At 38.0% G+C, this 16,662-nt stretch overlaps 1 protein-coding gene across 2 annotated transcripts; it reads left to right on the plus strand.

Annotated features, from left to right (window-relative positions):
• Nucleotides 1–2,850: 2,850 nt before the first annotated feature.
• psmd3 (proteasome 26S subunit, non-ATPase 3) lies at nucleotides 2,851–14,941 on the plus strand. Of its 2 annotated transcripts, none has more exons than XM_067477055.1 (12): nucleotides 2,851–3,175; nucleotides 5,369–5,559; nucleotides 6,123–6,263; nucleotides 7,180–7,316; nucleotides 7,585–7,775; nucleotides 8,467–8,570; nucleotides 8,681–8,795; nucleotides 9,042–9,161; nucleotides 9,296–9,399; nucleotides 11,704–11,859; nucleotides 12,731–12,781; nucleotides 14,204–14,679. In XM_067477055.1, exons 1-12 carry the CDS (start codon nucleotides 3,004–3,006, stop codon nucleotides 14,207–14,209), a joined length of 1,488 nt encoding a protein of 495 aa, XP_067333156.1. In that variant the 5' UTR covers nucleotides 2,851–3,003; the 3' UTR covers nucleotides 14,210–14,679. The 2 variants fall into 2 exon arrangements, with proteins under 2 accessions (XP_067333156.1, XP_067333155.1); XM_067477054.1 differs by lacking the exon at nucleotides 14,204–14,679 and adding an exon at nucleotides 14,683–14,941 and having other exon boundaries at nucleotides 2,852–3,175.
• The last annotated feature ends 1,721 nt before the right edge of the window (nucleotides 14,942–16,662 follow it).

Below are 16,662 nucleotides of genomic sequence, written 5' to 3' on the forward strand. Positions count from 1 at the left end.
GGATGCAGATCATGTCCTTTAGTTTCACCTCTGAAAATCTTTTTAAGGGCCCTAAGAATCCTGAACGTCCTTAAGGACCTGTCGATCTTTCTTGTCGATCAACTACCCTTCAAACCACATGAAGGAGTTCTACAACCTCCTTAAAAACCAGAGAGTTCCCTAGTCTTTGAGCCTCCTAAAGGTGTTCTGGATACACTTTGATGACCTTTAAGATTCTTCAAAGAGTTCTTCATGATTTATTGAGACCCTTAGATCTTTCTAAGATTCCATGTATTCTGACAGGACTTTTCGAATGACTCCTGACTGTCCTCAGTAATTTTTCCTTCAAGGATCAAGAGAAAATTTTCTACAGTGACTACTTGAACTATTTCAGGAACCTCTAGAGCTTCATTGTGGACTTCTGGGACTGCGTCAAGGCCCCTAAATATCATTAGAGCTTTTTGGAATTCTGTAAAGTGTTTTTAAAAAACTCCCAGATTTTCAAGGAATCCTTGAATCTTTTCAATGCCTGGTTATTTTTTTCTAGGACTCTTAAAACATTTTCACTGACTATTTGAGCTTTCTCAGAAACCTTTACAACTTCCCTTAAGACTTTTGGAATCATATCAACCTTATTTAGAATCATATCAAGCTTCCTCAATAAATCTCAGAAGCTCTTTAGGGACCACAGAGATCAACAGAACTTTCTTGAACTCTAAAAGTTATTTTTCGAGAACTTCCAAAAATCTTTGTCCATAAGTTAGGCAACAAACTCACAAACTCCAAAAACATTTCCATTGACTTTTGGAAGTTTCTCAAAAGCCTCTAGGACCATCTTAAGGACCTGTAGAGCTTTTCCAGAGACTCTTGGGAACAATATGAAACCACCAGTTAGTTAAGTTGTTTGACTCTCCATTGTTTTTCAGTAAAGCTGTGACCGTGGTAACCGCCTCCCAGCTAGCAGCTGCACCTCATGTCATCTACGTTTCTTCTCCTCAGCTTCAAATCAGTTTCATGCATTTATTGGAAACCAACTTTATCTAATCCCAGTGTCTCTGGGTTTTTTCATCCTTTTAACTGTGCTAATGAATAATAATTCACTGTCATTATGACTTCACAAAAACAATAAACTGATTGCGGAGTGAATGAAACCCTGACTGATTCAGTATTAAATGTATCCATTTTACACAAATAAAATTTTACAAAATGACAAATAAAGGAAAGTGTAGTATTTGATCTGGGAATTGGTTTTAAAATAAGAGATGAACTGATCCAGAATATAGATCCATTCACACACATTAAAATAAAAGAAAAAACTACTGCTCCAAATCAAACTCAAGAGTTTATACTTATTTTTTATAATTCATCTTAATTAGTTTATGAATTGTTTATAATTAGGGCTCCACCTTATGATTATTTTTTGTCAATCTATAGATTAATTTCCCTCTAAGCTAATTTTTTTCAATTAATATAACAATTAATTTATTTGAACAAAGACATATATATTAAAACTCATATTTCTCATACTGAATTCACATATGATTTGAAATGACTTTGTTTTTAACGTCCATGTCATGTTGGTGCTCAACATTGTGCTCTGCCAGTTCTGCTAATTGTTTGACATATTTTGCTGTTGAATAGTTAAATGTAGATTGCACCACATTCCTTTTACTTGAATGGAACAAATCTGTAATACACAGATCAACAGTTAAGACTGGCCTAGTTTTTTGTGGGAGAATAAAGTCCTGCCCAACAAACTTTCTCATATTTGTTTGTTTAAAGAGTAGATGATTAAATCAAATATTGAAATATAAATGACTGATGAATGAAAATGTACATTTTTAGTGAATTAATTGTTAATGGCTTTTGGCTTGTCCCTTCAGGGGTTGCCAAAGCAGAACGGATGAGTTTTTCTCCCTTGGTGGCTTGACAGAGCCACACTTGGTGGGGTGGGATTCGAGCCCACTGCCTTCTGCATCCCAACCCAATGCTCTAACACTGAGCCACCAGAGCCCCTTTATAAATTAATTGTTATATTAAAAACAGCTTGTTAGGAAAATAATATATAGATTATGTGCAGGTACTGTGAGGTAATTTACTTTAGTATGACAGAATTGTCACAGATCCCGAATCTTTGTGCCCCAGGTACAATTCCCATAATTCACCTGGTAACAGTAAGTACCTGTGGTTCAAAAATGGCCATGTGAATAGTCGTGAAATGCTTGCGTCCTCCCGTGGTCGACATATGATCACAGCTCCAATAATGATAATAAGAAGAATTTATGCCTTTTTATTTAACTTTATAATATTGTGGAGTCACGTTGATAATTATCATCTCGTGAATTAGAATTAATTGAAAAATTTCTATTCAGAAATTAACTTTTTAGTAGTAAAAGCTGCTGAACACCTTCAGGGGAGTCATGGGACTCTTGGTGGCCTCCCTCACTGTCTCCTTCTTGTATAGTCACTGAGTTTTTGAGGACAACCGGCTCTAGGCAAGTTTAGGCATGTGCCACATAACTTTCATTTTTGAACGATGGATTTAACTGTACTCCAAGACATATTTAATGACTAGGAATCGTTCTTCTATCTATGAACCTGGCTTCTGCTTTTCAGTCATCTTTTCAAAGGTGATGCAGGTTTTGTTTTCTCTTCAAGGTTTGGATTTTGCAGGATACTGATCAGTGTTCAATGAAGTACTCAAACAATGTAATTAAGTAAAAGTAAAAATGCACAAATAAATAATATGTAATGTGATTGTAATATGTAACGCAGCCATCGTTAGAAAAAAAAATCAATCGCTATCGATTGTCCGTTACCAGAGTTTGATCGTTTTTTCTGCAATCAGCTTGTAATGCCTACGGTATCCCACAATCCTCAGCGCTTCAAACTAGTTGCCAGTCATTGTGAGAAGCAACAGAAGCGAGTGACCGTGACTCTGCAGATAAAAATCGGTTTATATTAACGCGTTCAAACAGACGGTGTTTCTTTTCCCTCTCTGTCTGCTTCCTTTTATTAGATTCAATGAAGGAGACAGCGGCCAAGCGGCGAGACAAGGCGGGAGGCCGGGACCGTGATTCTAAAACCGAAAAGCCGAAGGAGCCGGGCCCGGATCCTCAGGATGTGGAGATGCCCGAGGAGGAGGCTGCTAATGCGGCTAAACAGCCCAAAGAGCTGGACAGTGTCACCTTAGATGGTAAAACTGGTCTTTAATTATACTCTTAAAAATCACCAAGAGGGTCCGGTAAAGGAGCCGATTTACTGTGGCTCCAGTTTAATAAAGACAGCGGTTGTTAGCATGTTAGCATGTTGGCTAACTAACTGCTTGGAAGAAGCGTTAGCTGAATTGAAACACCGTCAAAAGGTTATTAACCAGACTGGATTAGTTCGAATTAAGGTAAAAGTTATTGGAATGTTAATGAAACATATATTAGTTTTTTGCTTACCTCATGAGACCAGGCTCATGTAAAGGTAGGCTTGTCAAAACCTTACGTTAACCTCAGTTTGCCACCGTCAGCGTCAACAAACATATAGGTCACACAGAAAAACAAGGTTCTGGTTTACTGGTGTTTTCTAATACACTAAATGTTCAGAGGTATCCATAAAGTGTTTTAAGCATGTGGTCATATAATTATTCCCGTCGGTGCAGTAAACACGATAGAATCCCGTTTCTTCTCCAGGCAGCCATCTTTGTTTTGATTTGGAAACAGTCACTGTTTGGGAAATGAGTTTTGCCTATCAGTCAGTGAACTCAAGATTTTAATACGTAAATGTTTAGAAGAGTGTTTTGTGAAGTATAGAAACATTTCTTCTCGTTTCTCAGTTCATAGATTTTAAGAGAAACTGAAGAGAAGTCACGTTCTGGAGCTTAATGGTTTAAGACCTTTTGCATTATTGTCACATCCTAAGTCGTGTTTTGAGAGGGTGATTGTAGACCCCCTTAAGATGTAAATGGATTTCCTCTGCAATATGCTCATAGGTGGAAAATTGGTGTAGATTATGCACTGCTATGCATTTTATATATTGGCCCCAGAGACAGCTAGTAGCTCTGTGCAGATATTTGTTTTATATTATTAGATATTATTTTATTTATTGTGTACATAGTGGAAGGGAAAGTGCATTTAGCACTAGTGAACTACATCACTTGGCATAAAAAATAATTGATTTTAATCTCCGTAGTGCCCCAGTACCATACACTATATTGCCAAAAGTATTCGCTCACCTGCCTTTAGACCCATATGAACTTTAGTGACATCCCATTCTTAATCCATAGGGTTTAATATGACGTCGGCCCACCCTTTGCAGCTATAACAGCTTCTACTCTTCTGGGAAGGCTTTCCACAAGGTTTAGAAGTGTGTTTATGAAATACATAATACACAGTGCTCGCAGTCTTCGCTCGAATTCATCCCAATTCATCTCTAATTTATCGGGTTGATGTCAGGACTCTGTGCAGGCGAGTCAAGTTCTTCCACACCAAACTCACTCATAAAATAAAGTAAAGAAATAAAGTTTATTAGGAGATCGAAATTGTTTATTTGGAAGTTCATATTGATATGACCGTAAAATGTTCAGAAAATGTCCATGCAGTGGTAAAAAGGGGCAATCTAAGTCCTTTTGAAATTAGTAAGACTTTTAAAATCCCTTTTATCAGAGTTCTGTGGCCAGTCCTCTGTTCTATGCAGTCACATGTTGGGGTAATAGTATCACTGTCAGTAACAGGAATAAGGTAGACAAGTTAATTTAGCAGACCAGATCTATTACTGGAATAACTCCTAATTTGTAAGATTGTGCTTGAGAAAAGGACCAGAAGGAGAGTACAGATTGTTCTCTAGTTTAGGGATCATACTCTTGCTTGGTGTTTTTAATTTTTAGTTTTTAATTTGAGAAGTGTGAAGTTTACATAGACGAGTAAAGTTTTCAAATCTAAGACTAAGACTGATTTCAGATCACCTCAAAGCAGGCCTACGTAAAAAATGCTCTTTACTCTTTTCTTGGACAGGTGTCCAACGTGGTCGAAATTAACATTGAGAAAATAAAAACAGTTTTACTTTGTTTATTAAGCCATAATAAATTTAGACAAAGCTTCTCGTTACAGTGGTTTTTCTTTGAATTTCTTTATTAGTCCTTTCGGCTTATCCCACAACGGATGATGAGTCCGGATGTTGAACCGGTCCAGTTTTTAGGCCGGATGCCCTTCCTGATGCAGCCCTCCACCATTTTTTACCAGGCTTGGACAGGGACTGCACCGCTGGGGATGTGGATTGTTTTTTTTCTTTGAATGTGATGACAATACATGACAAATTAACTGTAGCTAATTTGTGTCATGTTTTATGAATGAGCTTATGTCCTAACTGTGAAACTCAGATGACAGTCTGTTCTCTTCCTCAGACATTAAGGAGCATGTGAAGCAGATAGAGAAGGCAGTTTCGGGGAAGGAGCCTCGGTTTGTTCTTCGTGCTCTGCGAGCACTACCATCCACCAGCCGTCGGCTCAACACCAATGTGTTGCACAAAGCCATCTGTGGTTTCTTTACCAACAACGCCAGCACCCGAGACTTCCTCCTTGGCTTCCTGGAGGAGGTAAGTAGCTGCAAATTGGATGTTGACTTTTTTTTCGGTCAATCTAAAGACGGCAGTGACACAGAGATGAGATTCTAGTTTTGTAGATTAATATCATTTTAGTAAATAAAGTAACCAAACTTAAAAAATTATGATTCTATAACCTGAACACATTTTGTATCTTTAGGGTTTTAGGTCAAACAAGAGGAAAATGAAACTCTGCGACTTTGCAGCTGATATTTGTTTTATAAAGTGTAAAAAAAAAAATTTGCAATATGTTAATCACAAAAGTAATTTACCAAATAATGATGAGATTACAACCTAAAGTGAGTTTAACCAACAACAAAGAAACAGGTGGTTTGGTTTGTAGTCAGAAAATAGTGAATGGATGAAGACTTTTTCGATACATTTTCGCTCCAGAATGAATTTTATTACAACTTAATTTTGTCCTTTACAAACAGATGAGCCCAAGTTGTGGACAGTGAAATAAACTACACTATAAACTGAAGTTAACAATGAATTAATTTGAATCAGTACTAAAATGTTTTTTTTTTGTTTTTGTTTTTTTTCTGTTTGTCTATCAGCCGATGGAAATGGCAGAGGGAGATGTCCAGTTTCGTCCGAGGACAGGAAAAGCAGCGTCGACTCCTCTGCTGCCGGAGGTCGAGGCTTACTTGCAGCTCCTGCTGGTGGTACACCTGACCAACAACAAGAGATATACAGAGGTCTGACTCTACACCTGTCTATGTCTGTAGTGCTGTGGTGTGTTCCTAACAATGCAAAGATGAGCCCTCATTTATTGACAGTCCTGTTTCAGACATGAACATCTAGAGAATGTCAGGAGGAACAAGTACTGACATTTTCAGGAGTTTACCTTTCAGACATGTAGCCAACATCAGTAGATAGTCCGCATGAGATATGTTCCCACTTGTGAAGAAATTCTTTGTGTAACTGGGCACTTTGAGTAGGGGGCGGGACATGACGCAAAAACAAAGCTGTGGACAGAGTTTTGCTTTGTAATTTGGTCGTATACTACAAAATCTCGTGCTGTTCCTTGTATTTGTTTGACGATTTCAAGGTCTGCGCTTACTGAAAGAAGTTCAGAAATTTTGTTTTCCTTCCTGTTCGACATTGTTGTTGTGTTGGCATGAATGAATGAGTTCTTCACATATTCGTATTTGCCCTGTTTCGCAGCAGTTGCAGGAAATGGATGTAATCAACATGCACACTCACTCATGGCGAATTCTCTGAAGTAATCCCTCCTCTTTTCATAAATAAGCTCAGTTGAAGATAATCCAGACTTTGCACTAGTGAGCTGGCCGGGTAAAATTCAAGTAATGTCACGGCCAACAGACTTGTGCATTTGTGTTTACACATACACCCCCTTCAGATTAAGTCTGGATAATGTTTGAATTACGGTGTATGTCTGAAAGGGGTTTATATGAGCCGAGAGAGAGATGTGCTCTGATAAATTTTTCTTATACTTGATAAAAACTTTGAGGAGAATAAAATGTGGGTGGAGAGCAGAAATGAGGGTTTTTATGGTGTAAATATTTTCCACTCTGTTGTCATCTCTCTGGAAAAAGAGAAGAAAATGGTGATAATATTTGCTTTTATTGCTTTCTTTTGTTTGTTGTTAAGGCTCAGAAGGTGTCAGATGACCTGCTGCAGAAAATTGGTTCGAAAAACCGCAGAGCTCTGGACCTGGTAGCTGCTAAGTGTTATTATTACCATGCCAGAGTGTATGAGTTTCTCAACCAGTTCGACACCATACGCAGGTAATTGGGTACAAACCTGTTGGTTTTAAATTTGAACTTTGTACAACAAGAATAATATATGAACTTTTTGATCACACCGCAGGAATTGCAGCATGGGTGATGAATACAGACCCTACAAGGACCCTCTTGGTCATGTAGTTTAGTCCCATTTACAGAGAATGTCCCCACTGTCCCCATTCCTCACATCAGTAGTGTAAAGGTGTAAAGGCATACATCAGTGATTATGACCTTGCTTTGAAAGTTTGTGTCTCCGTTTATAACCCCTCAGTTTCCTCCACACTCGTCTCCGAACGGCAACTCTGCGTCATGATGCTGACGGTCAGGCTGTTCTTCTCAACCTGCTGCTGAGGAATTATCTGCACTTCAACCTGTATGACCAGGCCGAGAAGCTTGTGTCCAAGTCAGTGTTTCCTGAGCTGGCCAACAACAACGAGTGGGCCAGGTACCTCTACTACACAGGTGAGCTTTCTTTAAAATTATACTGTATGTTTTGATTTCTTACTTTTCTCTTAAATTTAATACATTCATTTATTTATTCATTCATTCATTCATTTATATATATATATATATACACACACACACACACACACACACACACACACAGTTGAGTGCAACACTTTGCATGCCTTTAGTTTGAAATGGCAAAAAAATACCAGATTTTTAAATAATATTTTACTTTTATAATTTAATGGGTTATATCGTTGCAAAACATTGTCCTTTTTTCAACATCAGACACCTTATTTTACATATAAAAGTTGATTAGTTTAAAATACTTCTCAAACGTTTTTCTTTACTTATGATGAAGGAACATTAGTCCTTGCTTAATGTGCATTAAATATGCTGATGACAATACGGACTTTTACCCTTGCAGAATTTTTCTGCTCCACTGTAATGAGATTTTTTAAAAACTTGTATCTTTATTATATTTATTGATATGCCTTTTTCATTTTTTTTAGTTTTTAATGGCTGTTTGTAGTGACTTTAAACTTGTAGTGACCTTACACTTTTTATTAATTTTTTCCTGTCATTTACTGAACACAGAACAGATTTTTTTTTTCAGATTATTGATTATCATATTGTGCTACAGAAATTGCTGTTGTCAGTGTTATTTTTATGTTTAGCAGTTAAAGCTGTTTGCGTTAACCTTCAGGTCGAATCAAGGCGATTCAGTTGGAGTACTCAGAGGCTCGCAGGACTCTGACAAACGCTCTGAGAAAAGCTCCACAGCACACAGCAGTGGGCTTCAAACAGACGGTGTGTATATACAGACACACAATAAGGAGGATTATTTAATCTAATTTCTTTTCATATATAGGTTTTATTTTTATCACAACAGCAGAAACAAGAACTGTTTCTACTTTCAGGTCCATAAACTTCTCATTGTGGTGGAGTTGTTGTTGGGAGAGATACCTGACAGACTTCAGTTTAGACAGCCATCTCTCAAAAGATCACTGATGCCATACTTTCTGCTGACCCAAGGCAAGTATTCACATAGACGCATTACTACTTCTACATCTGGGGACCTGTTTTGGCATAATGCACTGTCATACCTCTAACAGTAACATCACCCAAACCCTCAACTATCTCCACATTTAGGGTTTTTGTCCTCACATTGATAAGATGTCCACACACATGCAAACACACTACGCTAATCTCACCTCTGTGCTGTGACTGTAAGGAAATAATAATAATCTAATGTTTAACTGTATTTTTCTGTGTGTGTAGCGGTGAGAACAGGGAACCTGGCCAAGTTTAATCAGGCGTTGGAGCAGTTTGGGGAGAAGTTTCAGACAGACGGGACCTACACACTCATCATCCGCCTGAGACACAATGTCATTAAGACCGGTGAGAGGGGGGTACAGAGTGTCAGTCTAGTTTGTTGGACCTCTCAGATGTTTCAGCCTGAAAATTTAATTCACATTTAAGCCAAATTAGTTAAACCAACCTTGTTAAACCTGTTTTTGTGTTTGTGGGTTCAGGTGTGCGTATGATCAGCCTGTCGTACTCTCGGATCTCTCTGGCTGACATTGCTCAGAAGCTGCAGCTCGACAGCCCAGAGGACGCTGAGTTCATCGTTGCCAAGGTATCACGGAAACAATCATACATTTTTACTATTAAATTAATAAAATCTAAAACACAGACTACGAGTCTAGTCTGTGTGTTGTCATGCTGGTCACAGTTGAAGTTAAACTGCTTAATTGGAAAACACAAAATTATCGCTGCATTTATGTTAGACCTTTATTCATAAGCACAAATATTAAACCTCATATTGGGGGACATATTGACTATTGAGTTGATTTAAAATGTGATTTTGTTGTGACAGCTGATCATATCAGGGATGTATGATGTATTTGCTAGAGATGTTAAGCTTGATGCAATGTTTTGAAACACTGGGTTTTGTTCAGTCTTTGTATTTTAACACTGGGCCGTAGATTCTGTTTAATGATTCTCTGTACAAGACAGCAATAAGACATTGTGTATTTTAAAAATGTAGTAACAGGAGTTTGGTCAGTAGATGTCACCACAAGACTGTATCAGACCTTTGGTATTACTGAATCTTTAGATTTACAAGCTCCATTTTTCTGTCTCTGAGCTTTACCACTGGTGGTGGGGAACAATAAAGTATGTCTTGAAGGTGGTGCCAGAGGCATCAAATCCTGGACAGGACATCTGGTGGAATGGTCAGGCATTTGGCATTTCACTCCAGAGCTCGAGTCCAGTTCAGCCCTCACAGTAAAGCGGTTGCCTGCCTGGGGTTGAACAGAATAGGTTTCAATTTAGGCTTAGGTGAAGAAATTCATCCAGCTATTTTTTTATATCTACATCTCAATGTTTCCCCTTCACTTGCATCTACATAGGCTGGAAACTACAGATACTACAGAGTCCCACAGGTTAACTGTCATTCTTAGAGTAACAGTTGTGGTTGCTGGAAAAAGTGTGTGTGTGTGTGTGTGTGTGTGTGTATACACACACACACAGACTACTAACTACAGCTCTATAACTTAATCCAGTCCTAACAAGATTAAATCATATCTACCCATACCCTGTTTATGCACCACAGATTTGTTAATTGCTATGATCCCATCATTCTATTTTTGTCAAGGTAGTTTCCGTTTTCTCCAGCTGTCTGTGTGTGCACTGCCTCCTTGGTACTTCCTGTTTGCGTCATTACACACATACTGTACAGCATTAGGTCATTAGGACTGATTACACGTTACATTTCAAATAATTTGTATCACTTTCTTAATTCTCTACATATGTGATTCATTATGATTATCAGTTTAAAAACCAGTACAACATAGTCATTTTAATTTCTATACAATCAACTGTAATAACGATAAATTCACATATGCATGGATCAACTTCCTTAATGATTAACCTTGCTCATACGTTTTTCATTTAATCAGTATGTCAAAATCAACCTCTATCTCCTCTTACTGTCACATCCACAGTGTTTCTTCTTTGCACCATGGGTCTTTCAGTGTCTTCTTTTGTTATGTCATTCCAGGTGTTAGAGACACACAGCTGATGTTGTCAGTCCAGTCTGGGTCTTTAGTTGTAGAAAGGGCCTTTCATGATTCTTCTTCTTCTTCTATGATCGTCTCGCCCTCTACACTGGCTTTAGTTTAATTGCTCTGTTTTTGGGATGGCTTCTCTCAGACATACTCTCCTTGTGAAGCCTAGAAGGCCTTTTATAGGTTACCATCCATCCATTTGGCCACTTTGACAGTTCTTCACTTTTTATTAGGAGATTCCAACTACCCCAGCTATACCACTGGTTTCTTACAGTACAGTGGCTGAGTAAATGCAATAAACTGGCTAAATATCGCAATGTCAAACTGGATTCAGTTAAAACAGTTACATCTCAATACATCCAGCATTATTCATTGTGTCTGATCTGAAATTACTTTAGTCAAACTGACCTATGCAGCTACAGACAGAACTCAGTCAGTGTACATGATCAGAGTTCATGTTCTGCTGAATGATGATAATGACCTACTTTAGTGAGAAATCAATATTTGTTGTTGTTCAGTAATGACAGGATATTAGGTAGTGAAACTGGCTGACTGGCCAGCTCAAGGCCATTAACCTGTGCTTTAATGCTGAAACATGGTGTTTCTCACAGACCAGTAGAAAATGTTCTGAGGCCTGGCTCCAGGTGTCACTAGGTTAAAAGGGTTGTTATTTTTTTTTTTTCGCCTGATCACAAACACATCTACTGGTTAAAAAAAAATGAAAAGGTAAAGCAGATAATTCTGTCCTGACGGGTCTCACATCAAACAGACATTTATTAAAAACAAAAGTTAAGTTTGGATTCTGATAAAACAGATTCCTCTCAATTAAAACTAATCCGAGATCTGCATGTGTTGGCTTGTGTGTGGTTCAGGCGATCCGCGATGGAGTTATTGAGGCAAGCATCAACCATGAGAAAGGCTTTGTTCAATCAAAAGAGACCATGGACATCTACGGGACCAGAGAGCCTCAGCTGGCTTTCCACCAGAGAATCTCCTTCTGCCTGGACATCCACAACATGTCTGTCAAGGTATAAAACACATCTGAGACTCCTTTTACGCTCCCTGTTGAAGGTGGTATTATTTTTGCATCTTGTCCCCATGCTGTTCTGTATAAACTGGTCTGTATGTAGGAAGGGGACTCTTCTTGAACCTGCATTATTTCACATGGCAACAAATCTTTTTCGTAAGCAGTGTAGAACTTTAATGTTGAAAGCTAAAATGCCTAATGAAATCTCCCGGCTTCCAGTGGCAAATGTTAAGTAATAATATACCAATATGGAAAATAATTCTATATCTACATCTTGAATTGGAAGAGATGAGGTTAAAAGGCTAAGGCTAAGGGTATGTGTGCAGTATATATGTGCAGTACAGGAATAGGCAGAGCTCACTGCTAAGGGTTGAAGTAACTTGGGCTCAGTTTCAACTTTATAGGAAAACACTGGTCAAGCAATGTTATCAAAATGAACTGACCTCCTTTTGCTGCCTGTTAAATGCTTGCCTGCTATAGTGGTCCTTGAGAATCTTCCTCTTTCTTCACCAGCATATGTCTTATCGCAGAGGTGACTCTAATTACAAATATGTTCTACACGATGCACAATATTGCTTCAGTCACACTTGAAGTCACAAACTGAGGTGATGTTCTGCAGGTCTTGTTTGGTTTATTGTAAATAGGGAAAGCTTTGTAATGACAATTCAGTATGAATAAACTAGGATCTCTAAAAAGTTTTAACATGTCAAGCACCTGTTTAATACTGATAAATGATAATCAGTTATCAGAATTACTCCCTAATGACCGAAGAATTCATGTAAATAAAAGTTTTATGTGAATGAAATGACTTAAACTCCTGTTAAGTTAGCTACCTGTTATAAATACATATGTGTCTGTGTGTTCTCCTGCAGGCCATGAGGTTTCCTCCTAAAGCTTACAACAAAGATCTGGAGTCAGCAGAGGTAAAACACACCACTTCAAAAACATGTGATAACAAAAACCAACAAACTGAATTCTCCAGATTATATGATAGTTTTACTTGAGTCTAACTTTTTTTCTTTGAAACTCGTTTAATACTTAACTGGACTTGTAGTCAAAGCAACAAATCTCCAAACCTGAATAGTGTTTAGACACTAAAAATCTTCTTTTCATAGAGATGCAAACAAATGATGTTGATATAAGTCAGATTTTATGCTACAGGTTGTTGAGAAATTATTACTGTCTATTGAATCATCATAATTTATTGACATTGTAGAGGCAACTAAAATCTGACCAAGCTGAAAAAGGACAAAATAGCACCAGAATATTTTGGAACTGATTGAATGAAAAAATGGGGTTTTTGTTTTTTTAGAAATCTTAATTTGTGACAGCAGCTAATGATCATCAGTAAAGTGCTTCATGTCTGTGGTGAAGAGCGTCAGCAGTGATGCTAAAACAGTCATGGTCTGAGCTCAGTCAGTGGAAATATATTGGTGAAACATGGTGAAATACTCTGAAAGGAAACACACAAAATGAGGAAAATACAGAAACACACAAAATGAAAGTGATGATCTGACATTAGGAAAGAGGAAAAAGAGGTTGTGTGAACATGAAAAATGCAAACACACTTCAGCCTGGCTTGTCATTATGGTTCATTAATCAGCTACCTACAGCAGTAGAATTTACTGATGATCATTTTCCAGCTGATAACCTCACAGATGAATTGCAGGATAAAAGTGAAGTGAAAAGGGTGGAGGGGGAAACAAAGATCTTCTGGTCAAACAAGACAGTTGGTCTGAGGAGTAACCATAAAGCTTTCATTTTCAAAATTACTTTTTATAGTAAATGTCACTGTCGTGAAAATTGTCCAGAAACATTTCCAATACTCACGTTAGATTGATTTTTAAATAGAAATAATAGATTATCACACAGCAAATCATGAAATCATATTTCTTACAAAAGTGTCAACAATTAATCAAACACAAATTCTTATTAATGCCATAAAAAATGTATTAAGATGACCCATTGCCTCAGCAGTACAGTGGTATTAACTTAATGCCAAAGGATTCTCAACAATGTAATTGCAGTTGAAGAGGCCAGTGAGTAAAATTAGTAGATATAAAGTTATAGTTTTATTTATGATGACGGTTCTCTGATGCTTCTACACCTGCACAGCAGAGCTGCTGCTGCTGCCCGTGTGACACAGCCCTGCTAAGGTGAGATGCTGAGGCTGACAATGTCTCTTTGTTACTATGCGTGCAGTTTAAACCTTGAGTAAAAAAAGTAATAACATAACATGCACCAATAGTTTAGCTTGAATTCTTCACATAACTTTTATAAATTGGCAAGTTCTGGTTGGGTCTATTTGCAGCCTAAACACTAAACCAGCCCTCTCCCTCTGCCAGTTGTAGCTGCTCAGCAGTGAATCACATTAGAGAGGAGGACAGAGAACCAGTGAGTGATGGTGACTGATTTCTATAGTGATCATAGACAACATTACCACCACCTGGTGGTTTTAATATAAAATGATGATATTGTTTTTTGTTTGTTTGTTTTGTGCATCATATTAAAACAATGCTGATGTGAAATCCCGTCCCAAAACATGAAACTGTAAAAATGCTGTTGAATCAGCACAATAAAAAACACCATTCACATCTTGTGAAGGAAGTATAACTTCATTATCAGTTCATTAGATTCTGACCAGATAAAACAAAATTAAATTAACAATAACAACTAAGAAATGTGACAAAGCCACCGAGCTTGAGAACCAAAATGTGTTCACGTCCCTTTAAACTTACCATCTGTTTGTACTGGAATCATCTGAAGCATTTGTGATTTTTAAATTAATGAATATTTTTTGTGTGTTTGTGTGGGGTGCATTCAGGAGCGTCGGGAGCGTGAACAGCAGGATCTTGAGTTCGCCAAAGAAATGGCTGAAGATGATGATGATAGTTTCCCATGATCCTCTCTGCTGACCTCCTGTGTGTGCATGTGTATTGGCGCACAGATGTTAGTAGATCAGTTATCCCCCCTTCTTTTTCCTCCTCCTCTGTGGTGTGTATTCCTGCAGATGTCTGAACTTTAACTCTTCTGCACTTTGTTTCTCTGAGACAAAAAAAAAAATTAAACTTTGAATACACATGTTTCTGTGGAATGTGGTCTGTCACAAGCTTAAAAACAAAATCAATCTGGTTTTGTTTTTTATAACACAAGACTCAGATGTGGTGTGTATCATGTATGTGCGTGGTGTGTATCAAATCTCTGTATCTTCACAAACCATTAGAAATTGTACAAAGAACCAGCACAGTAGTTCCCAATAGTTCAGTGTTGCCACAGCGGATCATTGTCCGCATGTTGATTTGGCACAGTTTTACGCCGGATGCCCTTCCTGACACAACCCTCCCCAATTTCTACCGGGCTTGGAAATAATCTTACCAAGACAATATCAATAATACGTTGAGTAATTAAAAGCTTTGATGTTTTGGAGAAACAGATCCACTAATTCTAAGTTAAATTTGAAATAAATAAAAAGTGGATCCAGTTTCTTCTCTGAGCTTCCTGAGCTGGAAAACTAACTCTCAAACATTCCTTGAGTTAGCAAAAGATCTGTGTTGAGCCTCGGGCATCTGATAGTTTATTCAAAACCTTCTTGGAAAAATGAGGCAATTATGCCTAATCATAACAGATTTGCCGGCAGAGCCAAAGACACTTATTGGCTTATTATGTGGTTCCCGTCAAATGCTTTGATTTCACAAGAGCAAAATGCCTACGGTGCGGAGAAAAGTTTTGTCTGATCGTGTGAGTTATGCAGTTTCTGTTTTTTTCTTTGTTAAAAAAACTGTTAATGATTTTCATTCTAATTTAAACATAAAAAGAACAAACATGAAAAGGAGTCAAAATAAAGTTTTATTTACATTAGGAAATCACTTATTCCACAGCTGATAAATTAAACATCCTAATTTTTTTTTTTTATACCTGCGTGTTCCTTCATTAGCTGCTACACCTGCAACCGAACACTTGAGATCAGTTTTTCCTCTTCACTGTGGAGGATTTTTAGCTGAACTGCTCTAAATCAGCACAAACAGCATGTTTAAGGTCCTGCCATGGTATCTCAGTGGAGTTTTTGGGAGCCATTAGGGGTTGACCCAGTTGGACTGAGGACTTTACAGTGTCCCTTGGCTTCCTGATGACCACAATCACCTGTGGCCTCAAAGTGGAGCAGAGAATCAGCTCCCTAATGAAGAGGGAGCAGCATAGGATGAACTTCCTGAGGCGATGAACCTACTCCTACACGATTTACTGCTGCCAAAGACAAGAGCAGTGGCTAATTCCCAGCTTCTCTGTTGAAGTGTCCTTTAGCAAGACCTCAAACCCCAGTTTGCTCTCTCAGTGTTGAACTGGGCCTGATGACTAGAAATCATATACAGCATCCAGAAGAACCCCATACCTCCTTTGAAGTGTGAAGATGGAGATGCTTTGCTGCATTAGGTCAGGGAGCTGCCATCACTGAGGGGAACGTGAGTTCTTGAAATGCTTCTTACCAGCTCAGTGAACATGTAGTGAATGAGGCTCGTGTGGATCAGAGATTAGAGAGGAATGTGTCTGTAATGTTGGGAAATGTTCTCTATTATACAAACCTCTTAGAAGATAAACCTTCAGAATTCATTATGACAGAAAACAGGACAAGGAAATAAAAATGCTTCTGACTCACTTTCTTCCACGATTTCTTAAAAGAGAAACACTCCAACCTGATTACACAAAAGGAGGAAGTGGTGAATAATTAACCACATCCCCCCCCCACACCCCACAAAACACACACATCCTTTTATAGTCAATATGAAATCGCACAAAGATGATGTCAACA

This window comes from Channa argus, chromosome 15 (genome assembly GCF_033026475.1).
Source record: "Channa argus isolate prfri chromosome 15, Channa argus male v1.0, whole genome shotgun sequence".
Lineage (NCBI taxonomy): Eukaryota > Metazoa > Chordata > Actinopteri > Anabantiformes > Channidae > Channa > Channa argus.